The sequence below is a fragment of the Argopecten irradians genome, chromosome 2, assembly GCF_041381155.1.
Source record: "Argopecten irradians isolate NY chromosome 2, Ai_NY, whole genome shotgun sequence".
Taxonomy (NCBI): Eukaryota; Metazoa; Mollusca; class Bivalvia; order Pectinida; family Pectinidae; genus Argopecten; species Argopecten irradians.
Window position 1 is genome coordinate 50,458,000 of NC_091135.1, and position 17,895 is coordinate 50,475,894.

Sequence of the window (17,895 nt, forward strand, 5' to 3'; positions counted from 1 at the left end):
TATTAGGATTCTGACGACTTGAAATTAAGGGAGGTAACTCTGAAATATCAGAATGGTATACAGCAAATCGACATAATGTATAGGAGCTTGATATAATATATAGGAGCTATGCTAATATAATCGGGTATGCATGTACCTGTTGCACATCCAACATATGAAGTCAGGACGTCGACTTGACAAATTATGCAGTTGATATGTACAGTGCATAATAAGGTTACATGTATTCATACAATCTGAATTGAATTGATATTAACAAATTAAGGCTTCCACAAGATAAATTCTCAAAGAGGTGAGGCATGTTAAATAAGTGATGGGTACATACAACGTCGTCAATTTGATATGCCTGTATACAAAGTGAATGCATTATTAGCAATTAAAGGAAAAGATTACAAAAATGCAGACATACAGGTTTGTTAAGAATGAAATAAAAATAGAAATGCAGAAATTACACGAAGGTGCAAGCTTTTTTTCATAAACATGTTTACAAAGGTACGATAATACACCGACAGGATACGATTTGATGATACATGAAGCTAGCCACGTATGGATAATACGTAGATCATTCAGCCGATAATTCGGTCGCATATCCAGGGCTATATAATTACCAGTAACAGCTGGTATTGACAGGCCAGCTCCCAGTACTGTACGACACACAGACAGGCTGTCCACGACGACACTACTGGACGGTGAGTGTGATTTATACCTACACTAATATTTTATGTTAGTCTGACAACATTTATACTTTTTGGAAAAAAGCAAAGTAAATCACTACATAAGATTATATACACGTACTGCGTATTTTAAGAAAAATCCGAAAGTCATACTGATATTAAGGTTTGATTACGGCATCATCATATGATTCATGTAAAGAAGTCAAGCAACAAGTTTTATTTATTTTAGCTGTAGAATGTTATTTGTCGACCTTTTACATTTGAAAAATAGTCCTCCACAACATGTGTATCATGATTATAGAAAGTAATAATGCACCAACTACACACAGTAAAAGTAATAACAATCTGAGAGATGAAACCTTTGGGTAACGATCTATCTTCATTAGTTAAATACCATTCTCATTATAGACGATTGACAATATTTATTTCAGACAAATTTGTGAAATTGCTAAGGTGATATCTCTTCGTTAAAGCAGGTATCTAGTGTTAAAACATCACAATTTAACTGCAGTCCACTACATGTCAAATAATGTTTTTTTTTTCAATTTTTGAGCAGAGATACACAATCAAAGAATATGATACTTCGTTGATATCATTGAGACGATTATCTTTACAAATGCCCGTAGCGATAAAGAAGCTTTATGTGAAGTCCATGTTAACAGTGTTTTATTGACATTTCAAGGCAGACGCATTAAACGTTTAGACCACTAGTAATGTTGAAATAAATGACTGGAGTCCATCACGACATTTATTTACAATCATATGAAATGTAAATTAGAGATAACTGCTGACCTTATCCTTAGTAGTAATTATTTCTAAAATCCAATATACATATTTCATCTTACATGTAAGTGAGTCATGATTATTTATTTATGAAATGATATCAGAAACTGCTTGACATAACATTAGCCTACTAGTAGTTTCGTGTTGTTTAAGTATTCCTATCTACAACTGCAGTTATAACAGGATATGTGAGACTTGTATTTGGCGGAGTTACCCAGTGAAAGACACACGTATCCATCTGTGCTGTCTACTTTGTTAATCCATAACGGTGGCGTTAATGTCATGCTGGGACAAATACCAATAACTTTTGTTACGATTCTCCGAAAACTTAAAAATAACATTATCCTTTCAACTCTTATTCGGATAGCCAAGCTGTTTAATATTCCAGCATTACATACACGCAAATGATTCATAAAACTATTGCAATTTACCAAATTATGAAAAATCTGTTAACAACAATCCCGTTCATGCACATGTTAACAGCTAAAACGAATAACTACGTATCACATAGAAAAGCAGTAAGATAGATGCTCCATAATCCAGGTTTAGATACTTCTGCAGGTTTAACCCTGAAAAAAATAGAGGGAGGTAGCTGGCCAACTTCTCCCATTCTATTTCTCAAATCTTATTAGTTTATTCTTTTTAAAATATGAACTTATTAAATTATTTAAATTAATCCACATCAGTTTTATTAATTTAATTTGCAAATTGGTTTTTATTAGCAAGTTTTCCATTCAACAAGTGTGTTTACTCAAACCAGTAGCTTGACTTACACGGGCTAAGGCAGACTCCAATTGTACTAAGCCACTAACAGTTGTTTGTGTGACCTATTGTCCATCATAGGCAATACGTTAATATCATTATCGAAGTCCTCAGGCTAATTTCAATCTGGGTCAATTGAAAATGAGTTAATTTAACTTAACAACACGTACGGCTGGCCTGTAAACTTTCAAAAAAACACCATTAGAAGTTGATTGTACTGGTAGACCACAAATATTATATCACACAGCTCAAAGAGTGTCACACAAAAGATCAAATATATAAAGGATGCGTAGCACTCGTCAGATTGAACATCACACCGATGTTTCGGCCTCTTATGACTAGCTTGTCATATTAACGTTAAGTACCAGTATGAATAAAGGCGATTTAATTGAAAACCAAATTGTATTCAAGATTGAAATATTAACACTGCAGTTGCTTTCGATTTCGAATTTGGCCGGACCTGTACAACTGTATATTTGGTAACTAGACAGTACTATAGTTGTCAAGTTACCAGTTGTAACAGGACAGTCTAGTAACCAGTTAGAAATACGAAAGACCATTAATAAATGCTAAAAACCTTTCTGCACAAAAACATAATATATGTACATATCTTAAAGACTGCATTATTGTTTGAAAATTAAAGTACAGAAGTTCGCCGTATTAAAGTCAATGACAAGTTAAAAAGCATATTCTGCTTAGATGTGTTTGGATCATCATTACATGAATCTTGCTACCTGAAGGCAATATTTCAATACACGAGATATCGTGACATTGGAACACACCACCTATCGGAAGTGCCAGTCAGTTATCTGTCATATGACAAACTTTGACTTGTTGTACACACATGTCGAGTATTCCGACAAGCCTTTAAACAAGCATCAACTCTCTAGGACCAAAATCAATGTTTGAAGTCAAATGATAATCATCTGAAAAGCAAAATGATACTCCTTCAAATCTTCGAAAAGTGATCCCATATTATTATTCAAACATGAGAAAAGGTTCAGCAACTACCGCCACAGGTCTGTCCAACTGAATGGATCAATGTAACTAAGGATCATGAGCAAATGTTAATTGCCCTTTAGGACGAAACCCCATCTCGTCTAAACACTTTTAAATCAACCAACAATACATGTGGGCCGATATGTTCTGTTAGCATATTCTGTCAGATTCGCAATCCATTCATTAATTTTGTCGGGACACTAACAGACACAACAATCCAAAGGATTAATATAAATTTCCTTGCAATCGAAATGTCGCCACCGGCAGCATTGACATTCCTATAGATATAAAAGACATGTGCTAAATTTTACATGACGTACCACTAGTTAGATTAGCGTGTACCACCAATAAACATTGCGTCATGGACGAGCAATGGCACATGCTTAAAAGCAGATAAAGAAAAGGAAACATGTCCTTTTCTAGTAGTAAATATCCTTATCCCACATATGTGTCTCTCTCGTATGGAAATGGTTGTCAAGCAAAGAGTCAGTTAGTTTTGACACAAACCCATTCTGAAAATCAACAATCACGTGAGGACATGTCGTTTGGATGTCGATCTACTTAAGTGAGAGAGGTTTAACTACGGTCTAAGGTAAAAGTGTAGTATATCTATTCATGTCATTACAACAATGCTGGTACAACATAAAACACTCCTTTGGGATCTATACCTACCGCCAGATACCATCTGACCACGCACGTTAGAGGGGGAGAGTGCTTGTGTATTATTATGTGCACTGTCTGGAGTTTTCTGACGTAATATGTAACTTTCGATCAATTTTGCAGATCAGCAATCGACCTACCAGCATGCGCGCCTAATAGTAGTAGTACTATTGATACAGGGGTGTAAGTGCATATCGTATCACCTTCGTCTTAAGTCTTGGTGTGTAAGCAAGGAGCAACATTCATGGAGAAGGTGGCGGAACTTCGACTACGTATGTCCGAGGTAGAACCCTTGGAAGACGAGGTGGATTTTTTTAACAGTGACCAGACGTAAGTAAATATCATTGGTTATGTGCATACATGTATCTTTGTGTTATATATCTTAACATATGATAAACCCTTATCTATGTGATTTTACGTAAGGAGATCACAGTACAAAATATGTGCATGTATAGTGTGCACTATATTTTTCGTGATTTTTCGATGTCTAAGTAATAGATCCACTTATCTTTGTAGTGTTCTACAAGAAAATATTTAAAAAATTACAGTTAAGAAATTGAGTTGTCTATAATCAATTGTATAATGATCATTAACAAGAGGCCCAGAGGGCCTGTATCGCTCACCTGGTTTGTAATGCCTAGTAATGTTCTGAATACAGGTTCATTGATTCTTTTCTGAAGGAATTTGAATATTTACCTCTAATTCCCCTATTGGGCCCCACTCTTTCTGTTCTAGGGGGTCAAAGCCAAAATTTATACAAATTCTGTTAACCCCAAGGATGTTTCTGGGCCAAATTTGGTTAAAATCCAAACAGAACTATATGCCTAGTAGCGATTTACATAATTTACCGCTATTTCCCATATTGGGACTTGCCCCTCCTGCCCCCGGATGTCATAGCCAAAATGTATACAAGTTCTGTTCCCCTTCCACCAAGGATGTTTCTGGCCAAATTTGGTTACAATCCATGCAGATCTCTAGGACAAGTAGCGATTTATCAGATTTACCTCTATTTCCCATATTGGGCCCCGCCCCTCCTGTCCTCGGGGGTTTAGAGCTAAATTTTATACAAGTTCTGTTCCCCTTCCCCAAGGATGTTTCTGGCCAAATTTTGTTACAATCCATGCAGAACTCTAGGATAAGTAGCGATTTATAGGATTTACCTCTATTTCCCCTATTGGGCCCCGCCCCTCTTGCCCATGGGGAGTTAGGGCCAAAATTTTAGTTCTGTTCCCCTTTCCCTACAAGTTCTGTTCCCCTTTCCCCAAGGATGTTTCTGGCCAAATTTGGTTACAATTCATGCAGAACTCAAGGACAAGTAGCGCTTTATAGGATTTACCTCTATTTCCCATATTGGGCCCCACCCCTCCTGCCACTGGGAGTCAGAGCCAAAATTTATACAAGTTCTGTTCCCCTTCCCCTAAGGATGTTTGTGGCCAAATTTGGTTACAATCCATGCAAAACTCTATGACTAGTAGCGATTTAAAGGAAATGTTGACAGACGGACGACGGACGCCGCACCATGACATTAGCTCACCGGCCCTTCGGGCCAGGTGAGCTAAAAATTGTATAACGGTCTGCTGTTCAGTGGCATTATTCATCTATTTTTGCCAAATTCCTATGATTTACATGTGTGAAAACCAACTGTATGATATCAATAACCTCTATTATCAAATTTAGATGTCCGGCGCCTCGATGATGTACCATGAATACATTAAAATGCATATACTTAAACTAAAGCTAAGGCTGATTTCACATGTTTGTTGATATAAATTGTACGTCATATGTTTTACTTTACGCCAACAGAATTTTGATTAATTAACGTTCTATTAACAGCCAGTTTCATTGACACACCTTCAAGTCACAACAATGACATTATCATAATCGAACCTAATGTCGTGAGTGAAGCAACTGGCAATTACTATTATTGTTGACAAAAATGGAAGCTTAAGGCAGGGAATTGAACCAACGTCTGGGTCAAATCTAAAGCTACATGTAACATAAATATTGGTTCAAATATAATCAATTATAGAGCAATGAAATAAATACATAAATATCGACGAGTATGTTCGCATTACGGTTAAATTACTGTTACCACTATATGATATGAACACCATTTATTACACAACTTCAGTACTATACTAGTGTGTGGTCATTCGTCCAAGATCAAACCTTGGATGATTTTGGCATTTTGTTGTTTAAATCATGCATTAAGTCATTAAAATCAACACACAGACGTCATTGTTCAAAAGCACCATCTGTTAGTAAGTTGCACAAATTCTTAATCGCATAGGTATGGTATTTCAATTTTTCACAGTTCAATTAAAAATCATAAGAGTCAAGTCCCATGGGTCAGCCCTTCTATTCAGCGCCCGCTCTTGTGAGAAATTCTCTGGGTTTTGCCTCATGGCCGAGACACCATAGTCTACAGTGTACAAAAGTGGTAGTTTCGGGTCCTGCTTAGCGCTCAACATAAGTAAATGGGACGATTGGTTTGCCCGTTTTCATTAGGAAGTGACCGGGTGAGGTGTTCTTTTCGGTGTCTTCGGTGGCATGCTTCAGTTTGACAGCACTATAAAAAGGCCAAGAGTATTAAAAGACACAACACGAATATATCGCAGTCTCCGAAAACACCCAGCATCTCGCATACATGGGAGGCCGTCCTTAAATGACACTTGCTGTTAGGTGGAAAAGTTAATTAATCAAACAAACAAATCCATTAAGATTATCATTGATGTACCATAAAATAATATGATAATACAGTTCCAAATATGCGGTACAATGTGATCTCAATACATCCTTTTATGTTACATAAAAATAAATACTAATTCCATTCTTTTTTTTATATAATTTCTGTAATTCTTAAATTCGGAAAAGGGTTATCCAGTACCCTAATTACACAAATTATCAAAATAGAACTGTTGGCATTAGTTGCCACATAAAATATTACCCATAGGTACAATGTATTACACTCATTTATCATTATATAATCAAGGTAAGTAACTCGATTGGTGTGATAAAACAATCCAATTTTGTATCCAAACATGTACTTGTGAAATAACTGTTACAGTTATGCGGTTGGCATTAGATTGAAAGATAGATAATTTGCCTTTAATTTGGTATATAGTTCACCATAAACCATGTAGTGTATTTATAATCAATGAAAGATAGGGAATTTGTCAAATTTCGGTTAGTCGGACACTTATCTGTCCGGTGCATAACATGACATGACTCACAAGAGGAAAACTTCATACGAATCCATGTCAACGCCAGTCTAACTTTGTCCGCACCATAAGGGTACCCTATTGCAAGCCCTGCAGGTAGGGCGTTAGATTTGTACCTGCTGCACCTCTTGCATGATCGTAAAAGGCGACTAAATTTAGGATTTTATCTTTTCTATTCTTCCTAGCTGACTTTATCTTTCCTAATGCCGCCATTGTTTGGCCTTGAGATGAGCGTTCGCCCCTGTGAGGAAGGCTCTGGGTTCTTTCCCCTGGCCTAGACAGACCAAAGTCTACAAAAATGGTAGTTTTTGCTCCTGCTTAGCGCTCAGCATACAGGGAGTGGGACGACTGGTTCGCCCGTTGTCAGTATAATGTGACCGAGGCGGGTGTGTTGCTTGGTGTCTTCGGCGGCATGCTTCAGTGATATATAGCACTATAAAAAGGGCAACAGTTCCACTATACAAGAAGACACAACATGAATATACCGCAGTCTCCCAAAACACGCATCTCGCACAACATACATGCAACACACCGCATATATGGGAGGCCGTCCTTACATGACCATAGCTGTTAATAGGACGTTAATTAATCAAACAAACAAACAAACCGTTGATTATTATGCATTACTGATTTTCGTACACAGACCGCCATGACGCATAATAATCGACGGCGAGTGTACCCCATACAACACAATATTTGATTATTGTTTTGAGCACAATCCCAATTTCAAAGCAACTCTAAATGAGACATCCATAATACACAACGCATATTTGTGTTGTACATGTATCATTTTTAATTGTCAACTGCATCATCGGTATTTGTGAGACCGATAATAGATATCATTCGTAACTTATCATTGACAATGCTCCTCATTTTTTATGAATTATCCACGTAACATGTTGCGTAGCAGGCTAAACATTCTTAAATTATTTTAATTTTTGTCCTTTTTTTCCCTAATATCGTTTCTTTCGACTCACAACATAATTTTATGGATAAAACACTACACACATATTCTTTATCTTCCACACGGTATTTCTTTTTAGACTGATTCGGTTTCTGAAGGCTCGTGAATGGAATGTGGATGATGCGGAAACGCTCCTGAAATCTACAGTTCAACACCGACGAGTTACAAAACCTCTGCATATAGATTGCCACTGGTGTCACGACAGACCGGGTCATCATTCGATGGTAAGTTATCCAGTCCAACAGGAAGTTTCTAAATTTATTAGATCATTGTCACAGGCAACGGATTTTAAACGTTCCTTTTGTCAAATGCATCAACCATTGCGCGAAAGAAGAGGATAAACGGACCAGTGACATCACATTAGATTCGCCTCCAGTAATTATTTTCGTGTGAAGATATTACAACATATTCTATATGGACTTAATCTTGCTATATTAATGCAGAAATGTAGATTTTCCATGTGCTGTTGCCCACTTGTTCTGTCATATCATCTCATTTACATGAAAATGGTGCAATTGGGAACATGCCTTAGTATTTTCACTATTTTATTCCAAACTGTCCTACAACGTTAATTATTATATGAAGGCATCCTCGATATTCCAGGATTTGTTTGATTAAATTTACGTCATATTAACAGCAGGGTCATGTAAGGACGGCCTCCAATCTATGCGTTGTGTAGCAACTTTGACTAGCGCGGTGCGTGTTCTGGGAGACCGCGATATATTCGTATTGTGTCTTCTTGTATAGTGCAACTCTTGCCCTTTTATAGTGCTATATCAATGAAGCATACCACCGACGACATCAAGCAGCACACCCCATCCTATCACAAAGTGAAAACCAGTCGTCCCACTCCCGGTGAAGAGTGCTAAGCAGACACAATCACGTTAATAGACTTTGCTGTGTCAAGGCTAGGGGACAGAACCCAGAGTTTGTACCTCGCAGGGGCCGAGCGCTCATCAGAAGGAAAATGTGAGGCGGTGTCCAGGGAGAAGTTATGAAGAACAAAGTCAGTTAGGATGAAGAGAAATAATGATATCCCAAATTTAGTCGAAGGACATTCGATATTTACTACTGGAATGCAATGGTAAAGCGATCCAGTCTATCGTTGCCATGACGCCCAATATAGGATGCAATGACGAATGCACTGACAGAATAAAACATCAAGCATATTTAAGCTCAACTTGATGCATTTTGCTAAATATTTTTCTGTGTCAGATTATTGGATGTTTCTGTAATCGTATTCGTATCAGCAAGAAAAAACACACTGTAGAACTAGTAAACAATATGACGTGATCGGAATGCGTCACTTTGAACATTGTGTAACAATGTATAGCAACGTATAATTTTCACGAATATACTACATGTACCTAATGAGCAACGAAATAAAACGCAATATAAACCGCCGCGTGGTATCTTCGGTGGTATGCTTCATTGTGATAACAAGGGTCCAAGTATCACAAGGAGACAACACAACATACCGTAGTCTCCCAAAACATAGAAATTCACACATCACAACACATAACCAACCTTTGAACAATAAAAATTACTATAAAATATTCTTGTGCAAGCGTGAAAATGATTTTCTTGTTCGTGTAATTGGTTAAAATTCTACAAGAAATCAACATGGATTATTATTTAAGACATGTTCACGACAGCCTGGCATCTTGCACAATAACATCATTTATTTGTTTTCCAATTTGATTATACAGAGACAAGTAGGATTTGACGAGAGTGGCAGGCCTGTGATTTATTCAAGCTTTGCTCAGGCGTCTACACATAAAAACACAGTAGAAGACTCCGTCACTCACTGCACCTACCTCATAGAGAACGCTAAGCGGACCATGGGGTTAGGTATCAGTACTTGGGTATGGATCATCGATTGCTCAGGTAACAATAACTTTCTGCCAACGTAAGTCACTTGTTCAGATTGCCCTAAATTAACATATAATGGCATCCCAAGACACAAACACGCTCACAATATGGGACAAATCGCATGTAGAAGAGGACGATCTGAATTGGGACCCAACCAGTAGTCGTGATGGTGTGCATATTATGTGCGTCCAGACTTTCGAATGCTCGGATCTGTTGACGAATACTTAATAATGGTGTTGTTTTCTTCATGTGGAAATAATGTGTTTCATGTGATGCAACCAATTATTTTTCCCACATCACGACTACCGTTCCTTCAAGATTACTGGTAGGGTCCCAGTATAGTATAGTTCATAAAGTGACGAAATAAGTTAAGCGAATCCAAACCGAACAAATTCAAATCTTATAGTATATTATTTTTGCTGCCCCTATTGCGTATAAGGCAACTAAAATAAGAATTCTTTCTTTTCGTAATAACTTCTCTCCCTTTACTTTTGTTAAGTTTAGCGCTCGCACCTGTGAGGAAGGCTCTGGGTTCTGTCCCATGGCCGATACACACCGTAAGCTATAAGGACGTAAATAAAACACAAGACCAAATTCATTTGCATGTACTGTATAATGTTAAATGTTGTGTAAAGCACACTTCTCTGCTGCTTAAAAATGGAAATATTTTTTATTAAGATTTGTTAAATTATAAACTTTCTTTATAAGACAGTATTTGTAAAGAACATATACAGTGTATAGAATAAGATGTTTGTGGTCGAATGGATTTGTACACGATAGGGCAAGGAACAATCACCAAGTAGGTTGTGTAAAATCTGTATTTGACGGCTGTACACAATGCGTCCTACTGATTTTTATATATAATCACTGGATGGCAGCTGTACGTTCGAGTTAATGTAGCACTCACAACATTCTGCCATGCATGAAAACAAGACAACACTTTGGACTTGAAAGGTCAGTTGCTGTAACATATGTTATTGCTTATTTCCAGTAACGTCAACAAACATAAGAATACACCTGAAAAAAATTACGGGTTACGTTTTTCTTGTTTGTTTGAATATTTTAACGTCCTATTAATAGCCAGGGTTATGAAAAGACGGCCTCCTATATATGCACTGTGTAGCGTGTGTGAAGTGCGAGGTGCGTGTTTTGGAAGACTGCGGTATTTTCGTGTTGTGTCTTCTTGTATAGTGGAACTGTTGCCCTTTTTATAGTGCTATGTCACTGAAGCATGCCGCCGAAGACACCAAGCAACACATCCCACCTGGTCACATTATACTGACAACGGGCGAACCAGTCGTCCTACCCTCTGTTTGCTGAGCGCCAAGCAGGAGCAGATAAATACTACTTTTATAGAGTTTGTGGTGTCTCGGCCAGGGGACAGAACCAAGAGCTAATATCACAGGTGCGAACGCTCAACTCTAGGCTAAAAGTGAGGCGGTGCCAAAGGAGGCATTAGGAAAGATAAAGTCAGTTATGAAGAGGAAAGATGAGATCCTTAATTTAGTCGCCTTTTACGATAAAAGATGTAATGTTTCTTTTATTTAGACACGGTTACGTTAAACGCCTTTAAAACAACGTATTTTAAAATGTTAAATTATTATATTATAACAATTCTGTTTATTTAAGTGCTATAACCCATTAAAACCTAGAACAGTGCTTAAAATACGCATGAAAAGGATTGTATTGAAATTGATATTTTGAAGAAAGAAAAGTTTGATTTTGTGTATCGATACTTAACATTTCGTATTAAATATTTATACAGGTATGACGCTAACAGCGTGTAACCCGAAGTTGGGTTATGGGGTGACACAAGTGATGTCGAACCACTACCCGGAACGTCTCGGACTTGTTATCTGCCTCAACCATAGCCCAGTATTCCAAGGAGTTTGGAAAGCTATCAAAGTTTTCCTTCACCCGAACACTGTCGCAAAAATGAAGTTAGTGCGCTCTAAAGACAAATACTTAAAAATGTTTCAAAATTATTTTGACGATGAATTCACAGACTGGCTGATGGAAGAAATACGGCTAAACAAACACAAACCCTTATCAAAGTCCCAAGCTGAGTTTTGGAATTGCCCTGGAGAACAGAGTAAACACGACCCTCGAGGCTGTCCTTCATACATCGCCAAGTACATAGATAATTTTGACAGTGCGGATACTTCTTCAATTCACCGGCCACATCCAAACATAGTGGATAGTAAGTCCGGCATCGTTCGGACAATCAGTATGTCATCCGAGGAACAGCGTGAACGGGATAGATTAATAGCTCATCATTCATCCTTAGACTCTTCACCGGAAAACAAAAGTTTAAGTGATGAGGACAATGATGAGACAATTGTTGAACTGGACATTTCCCCAGAATTCCAAATTCCTCACTCAGATTCCGGTGAATTAATCTAGGTTCTAACGCTCAGGGCCCCTGTCTACGGATGCACTATTCATAGCAATTGGTCGTGTATGCTCAATTACACATTCATCATGACATCTTTAATTTATATAAAACAAAATTAAAGATGATAAAAATAGCATATGGTGGAATTAGATCAACATCATCAATATACGTGTGTTTGGTTAACAAAATACATCTGTAATTACAAATACGTAATGTTTCCTTTTTTGCAGTAAAACCTTGAAAGACTATAACACATATTTTCACCATTGCTCTGCAAGAACTGAAAACTTCAGTGTTTCATCTACGAAATCCGTCTAATACATATACGTTTGAATCATATGACTGAACAGAAATTGGCCATAATATATATAAAAGTAACTATCTACGGAAATATTTCCAAAAAAGGCATTTGAAAACAGTCACTAATCAATGCGCCAGAAGAGTAAGTGATTGCTGCTTCATTGGAAGTTTCAGTGAGATATCACGATATAAACGACAAATATTCCACAGCATCCAAAATACACATTCATTCACACATTTCCCACATATGGGAGACTGTCCTAAATCACCCCTGACTATTGATAGGACATTATTCAACAAGAGTGATTAATAGAATCTTTCCCTATCTAGATGGTGCGACAACGAAATCACAACCCGAGGGGTAATTCACGAATGTTCAACCCGAGGCTTGCCGAGGGTTTGACATTCAGGAATTACCCCGAGGATTCTTATTTTGTTGTCGCACCCTCATAGATAGGGAATGATTCTTTTTCTCTCATATACAAAAGAAAAAGAAGAGAAAATAGCCTAAAAAGAAGCATTTTCACAGCGACATGAACATTGTTCCGTTGTCTGCGCGTCAACTGTTGATATCGATTGTTATTTGATACCCATAGGGTTAACTAAAATATGTGTTTCCGTGCAGAAAGATGTGTAAGGCAAAGTTGCTGAAAAGATTTTTCAAATACATTTACAGATGCTACATCGCAGACGAATGGTATTTTTCTATCAAAATAGGAGCAGACGAATTATTATTTATCTTCAGTTACAAAAGTAATTCACCTTACACCACCATTACTACCTTTGGCAGGGTACATATGGTGGAAACGACACCCAGAACTTGTCATCGGGAAGCCAGATAAGCTCTCCACTTGCTCTATGATGAATAGGGGGACTTGGAAAATACTTCCAAGGCCTTCTTTCCGCCATGCTGATATCATTAGGGCTGGCCCACTATCCTGACAGTATCTGAAATGCAGACGAGAATAGTTTTCAGATGGAGCATGCCCCTGTCTCAGTCTGGGCTCAGAAGGAGTTTGCTTATTTTAACGTCCTATTAACAGCCAGGGTCGTGTAAGGACTAGTGCTAGAACGGGTAACCGGATATCCGGTTCACGGTTCGGTTTCAGCTTGTATCCGGTTAGCATTTTAGCTATCCTATAACGGCCATATACATTTTGTACGGCAAAAATACTCATTAAAGTAATGAAATTCTTGTACTTACGATCGCCTTCACCTATAGTATAGTATATATGCTTTCAGAAGCGCAATTTTGCAATGAAATTAAAAGTGTTACGACAACAGTGTTGTTATTGGAAACTGGGTCGTCACTTGGCTTCTATGCAAACGTTCCAGTGAGTGTGATGTGCACAAGTGCCGTATGCAAAAGAAACCATGTGCAGGAAGTAGGCCTATTTTGACATAGTAAGTGTTTACACAGATTTCCATTCCCCGTCATGGTTTTATTGAAAACAAACAAAATAAATCTAATTCAAAGTAATAATTCTTTGTGTTAAATGAGTGATTCCTAAAAGAAATGAACAATTGTTATGCAGGGCTGGGGAAATGTGCTCGTGCGCTCGTCTAGACGAGTGGATTTCGCCATCGGACGAGTGAATTTTGACAACACGCTTGTCCGTCGGACGAGTAAAAAATTCTGACACCGTCTATATGACCTACATCTTAATTATATAACTACAATCTGTGTATCGTTTCTCGCTATTTATGTAGGTCTGACTTTCGTAACGGTTTCTTCGAAATACGACGCAAAAATGATAGGCTTTCGCTTACTGCATCATTCTTGGAAATCCCAGACTTTCGTTTTCAATGCGCATGCGTGTGTACAAAATTGAAACATGGAAAAATCCGAGGTCTCTTGATACCGTAATGAATAATCTAGAGGTATATCTAATAACAAGATGTCGCAGCGAAATCTTCTGCAGTTTTTTTCGACGTCCGACGCAAAAAAAGCCCACACGAAGACAATGGTGCTAAAAATAAAACACCCACTAAACTTGAAAGTAAGTTAAAATACCGACCTTTTAAAATATGTCTTTTTTACAACACTTTCATACAAAATTATTTTGTAATTATGATTTTATGTCGGCTTTCTTGTAAAACCGTCTGCTACTCGTGTTATTCTGAATCGGTAATTTAATCATTCAGATGCACACGAAAAAGAAACGAATGCTACATGTATGACAAATAGAAAACGAGAAAGAGACGATGACGACGCTGATCATGTAAAAATCAAGAACAAAAAGTGTGACGAAACACGTGTTAGAACATTTCAAACATCATGGGTCAAGTTTTATCCAAGGGTTGTCCATGATGAAATCAACGATAACATGTACTGCAAGTGTGAAATCAAACTTATATGTTGACTGTAGATCGAACGGTCGATAGCGCGAAGACTCGTTAAATACGCATGCAATGTCGAAGATGCACAGGAGGTGTAGTGATACTTGGAAAAGCCGGAATGCAACCGCTGAAACACCACGGCCGCTACCAAACTTAATTGTAGACATGACAAAAAAAATTGATGATGCCTCACAGGGAAAAATGAGAAACCTTTTTTAACACCGCCTTATATGTTGGAAAACAGGACACATTCTCTAAGTTTGAACATTTATGCCAGCTGCAAGAAAAAAATGGTGTGGACCTTGGTAATCAGTATAAAAACAGAGACAAATGTAAGGAATTTATAGAAATAATTGCAGATGTTGAGACAAAAAAAGATACAAGATCATTTGAATGGTAGTAGGTTTATGTGTGTTTTGTCTGATGGCTCGACTGATAGTGATGTTATTGAACAAGAGACTGTGTTTGTAAGATATGTCTCTGATGGAATTTTAACCACTGATTTTGTTGATATAGTACCACTTGACAGATTTTGATCCTGATCCTGCCATTGCATATTGGATGATGCAATCCAAAACAAAGAGACATATAGTTAAAAAAAAACCAAGAGCAGGACCAAGTTCAAAATCTGTTAAAAACACTTCTTTGGAGGTGGCAAGTGGAACCAATCTCCAACTCCCACAGTTACCTACTAGGGCTAGTGATGATGATGATGTGGAGAACGAGTAAATTAAAATGAAAATAAATGATAAACATTTTCAGAATTCCATCTTTATTTCTGCATTAACACAATTCTGACAATCAATTAGTTACATCTAAACAGTACATAATAATATAAAGTCACATATACTTATTTATCTGAAAAATATTGCGGGCAAGTGAAAAGGTCTTCAAGACGAGTAGATTTTAATGAAGCACTTGTCGGACGGACGAGTACATTTCAAAGTTTAACCACGGCCCTGTTATGGAATCAAGACAAAGTATGACAAATTCATGGCATCGATGTACGACTGTAAAGATACTTAAACAGCTACAAAAACTGTACGGTTATTCGGTTGGCATTTTACTAACCGTTCCAGCAATAGTAAGGACGGCTTTCCAAGTATGCAGTATGCAGCGTGTGTGAAGTGCGAGGTGCGTGTTTTGGAAGACTGCGATATATGTTCGTGTTGTGTCTTCTTGTATAGTGGAACTGTTGCATTTTTATAGTGCTATATCACTGAAGCATGCCGCCGAAGACAAAACTGTATGTTCAGTATGCTAACTCGATGATGACAATGCGATATGTTTAAGGGGTTTTAGGTTTAAGAATACTACCTGCTGCCCCAAGTGAATGATGTTAAAGACGACTAAATTTAGGATCTTATGTTTTCTTTCCTACTTTTACGTTTTATTTCCTAAAGTCTTAAGTATGACAATATCATCTTCATGGTGATTGCAAGAATTCCACAATATTGTGTGAACCATAGCCGTCATGAACAAGTTGCTGTAACTGGCGTTGCCGGGCCAATGCGTTTCAGAAAGGTCTCCTTGAACCAAAAATAGCATGCTTTAATGCCGAATCTGTCTCTCTGACCGACTGAAGGTCATATCCCTCTAGGTTTTACGGGGATAAATGAATGTCGAAGTGCGAAGAGGTATAATCACTGTCGGCATTTCCACATTCGTCTTTCCTTACCAACACTAGCCCTGCAGGTACCGCTTAAGAAATGTATCTGCTGCCCCTATAACATGAACATAAAAGGAGACTAAATTTATTATCTATTCTTTTCTGTTCCTAACGTCTCCCTTGCCACCACCTCACCTTTGACCATCTGTTGAGCGGTCGAACATGTGAGGAAGGCTTTGGGTTCTGTCCCGTGGTCAGGCAGAGACACGCCATAGTTTATAAAAGTGGTAGTTTCTGCTCCTGCCTCGGGCTCAGCATTAAGGGATTGGGGCGACTGGTTTGCCTATCGGTATAATGTGTATAATATAAGGTGGGATGTGTTGCTTGGTGTCTTCGGTGACATGGTTCAGTGATATAACACTATAAAAAGTCAGCAGTTCCACTATACAAGAATGAAGATATACAAGAAGACACCGCACTTAATTCACGGAACACACTGCATACATGGGAGGCCGTCCTTACATAACAAGCGTGTGAAGTATGAGGTACGTGTTTTTGGAGACTGCAGTATGTTCTGTTGTATCTTCTTGTAAAGTGGACTTGATGCCCTTTTAAGTCATCTGACCCGAAGGATCAGGATGACTTATTGTCATCATGCACCGTCCGTCGTCGTGCACATAGCGTAAAATTTTCATTTAAACGACTTCTTCTCGATTACCGAAAAGCTTTGTTTGTTTGTTTGATTAATTAACGTCCTATTAACAGCTATGGTCATGTAAGGACGGTCTCCTATGTATGTGGTGTGCTGCGTGTATGTTGTGCGAGGTGCGTGTTTTGGGAGACTACGGTATGTTCATGTTGTGTCCTCTTGTATAGTGGAACTGTTGCCCTTTTTATAGTGCTACATAACTGAAGCATGCCACCGATGACACCAAGCAACACACCCCACCCGGTCACATTATACTGACAACGGCCGAACCAGTCGTCCCACTCAATGTATGCTGAGTGCTAAGCATGTTGGGCCTTCAGCATGCTGGGATGAAGGGCTACCAAGTTTGTTCAAATGAATGACCTTGATCTTCATTCAAGGTCACAGGAGTCAGATAGGCTAAAACATTTCTTTGTTTGATTATTCTAACGTCCTATAACAGTCGGGGTCATGTAAGGACGGCCTCCCATGTATGCAATGTGTAGCTTGTGTGAAGTGCTTTGTGCGTGTTTAGGAGACTGCGGTATGTTCGTGGTGTGTTTTCTTGTATAGTGGAACTGTTGTCCTTTTTATTGTGATATATCACTGAAGCATGCCTCCGATGACACCA

General features: G+C 38.1%; 1 protein-coding gene across 2 annotated transcripts; it reads left to right on the plus strand.

Moving 5' to 3' along the window:
* Nucleotides 1-538: 538 nt before the first annotated feature.
* Nucleotides 539-14,110, plus strand: LOC138315840 (uncharacterized). Of its 2 annotated transcripts, none has more exons than XM_069257136.1 (5): nt 539-686; nt 3,999-4,205; nt 8,140-8,284; nt 9,770-9,947; nt 11,698-14,110. In XM_069257136.1, the coding sequence occupies exons 2-5, from the start codon at nt 4,120-4,122 to the stop codon at nt 12,333-12,335; spliced, it is 1,047 nt and encodes a 348-aa protein (XP_069113237.1). In that variant the 5' UTR covers nt 539-686; nt 3,999-4,119; the 3' UTR covers nt 12,336-14,110. The 2 variants fall into 2 exon arrangements, with proteins under 2 accessions (XP_069113237.1, XP_069113238.1); XM_069257137.1 differs by having other exon boundaries at nt 568-686; nt 4,004-4,205.
* Nucleotides 14,111-17,895: the final 3,785 nt, after the last annotated feature.

Coding starts and splice junctions, on each gene's coding strand:
- LOC138315840 (XM_069257136.1), top strand. CDS start 4,120: ATGGAGAAGGTGGCGGAACTTCGACTACGTATGTCCGAGGTAGAACCC. Junction 4,206..8,139: donor TTTTTTAACAGTGACCAGAC/GTAAGTAAATAT, acceptor ATTTCTTTTTAG/ACTGATTCGGTTTCTGAAGG. Junction 8,285..9,769: donor GACCGGGTCATCATTCGATG/GTAAGTTATCCA, acceptor TTGATTATACAG/AGACAAGTAGGATTTGACGA.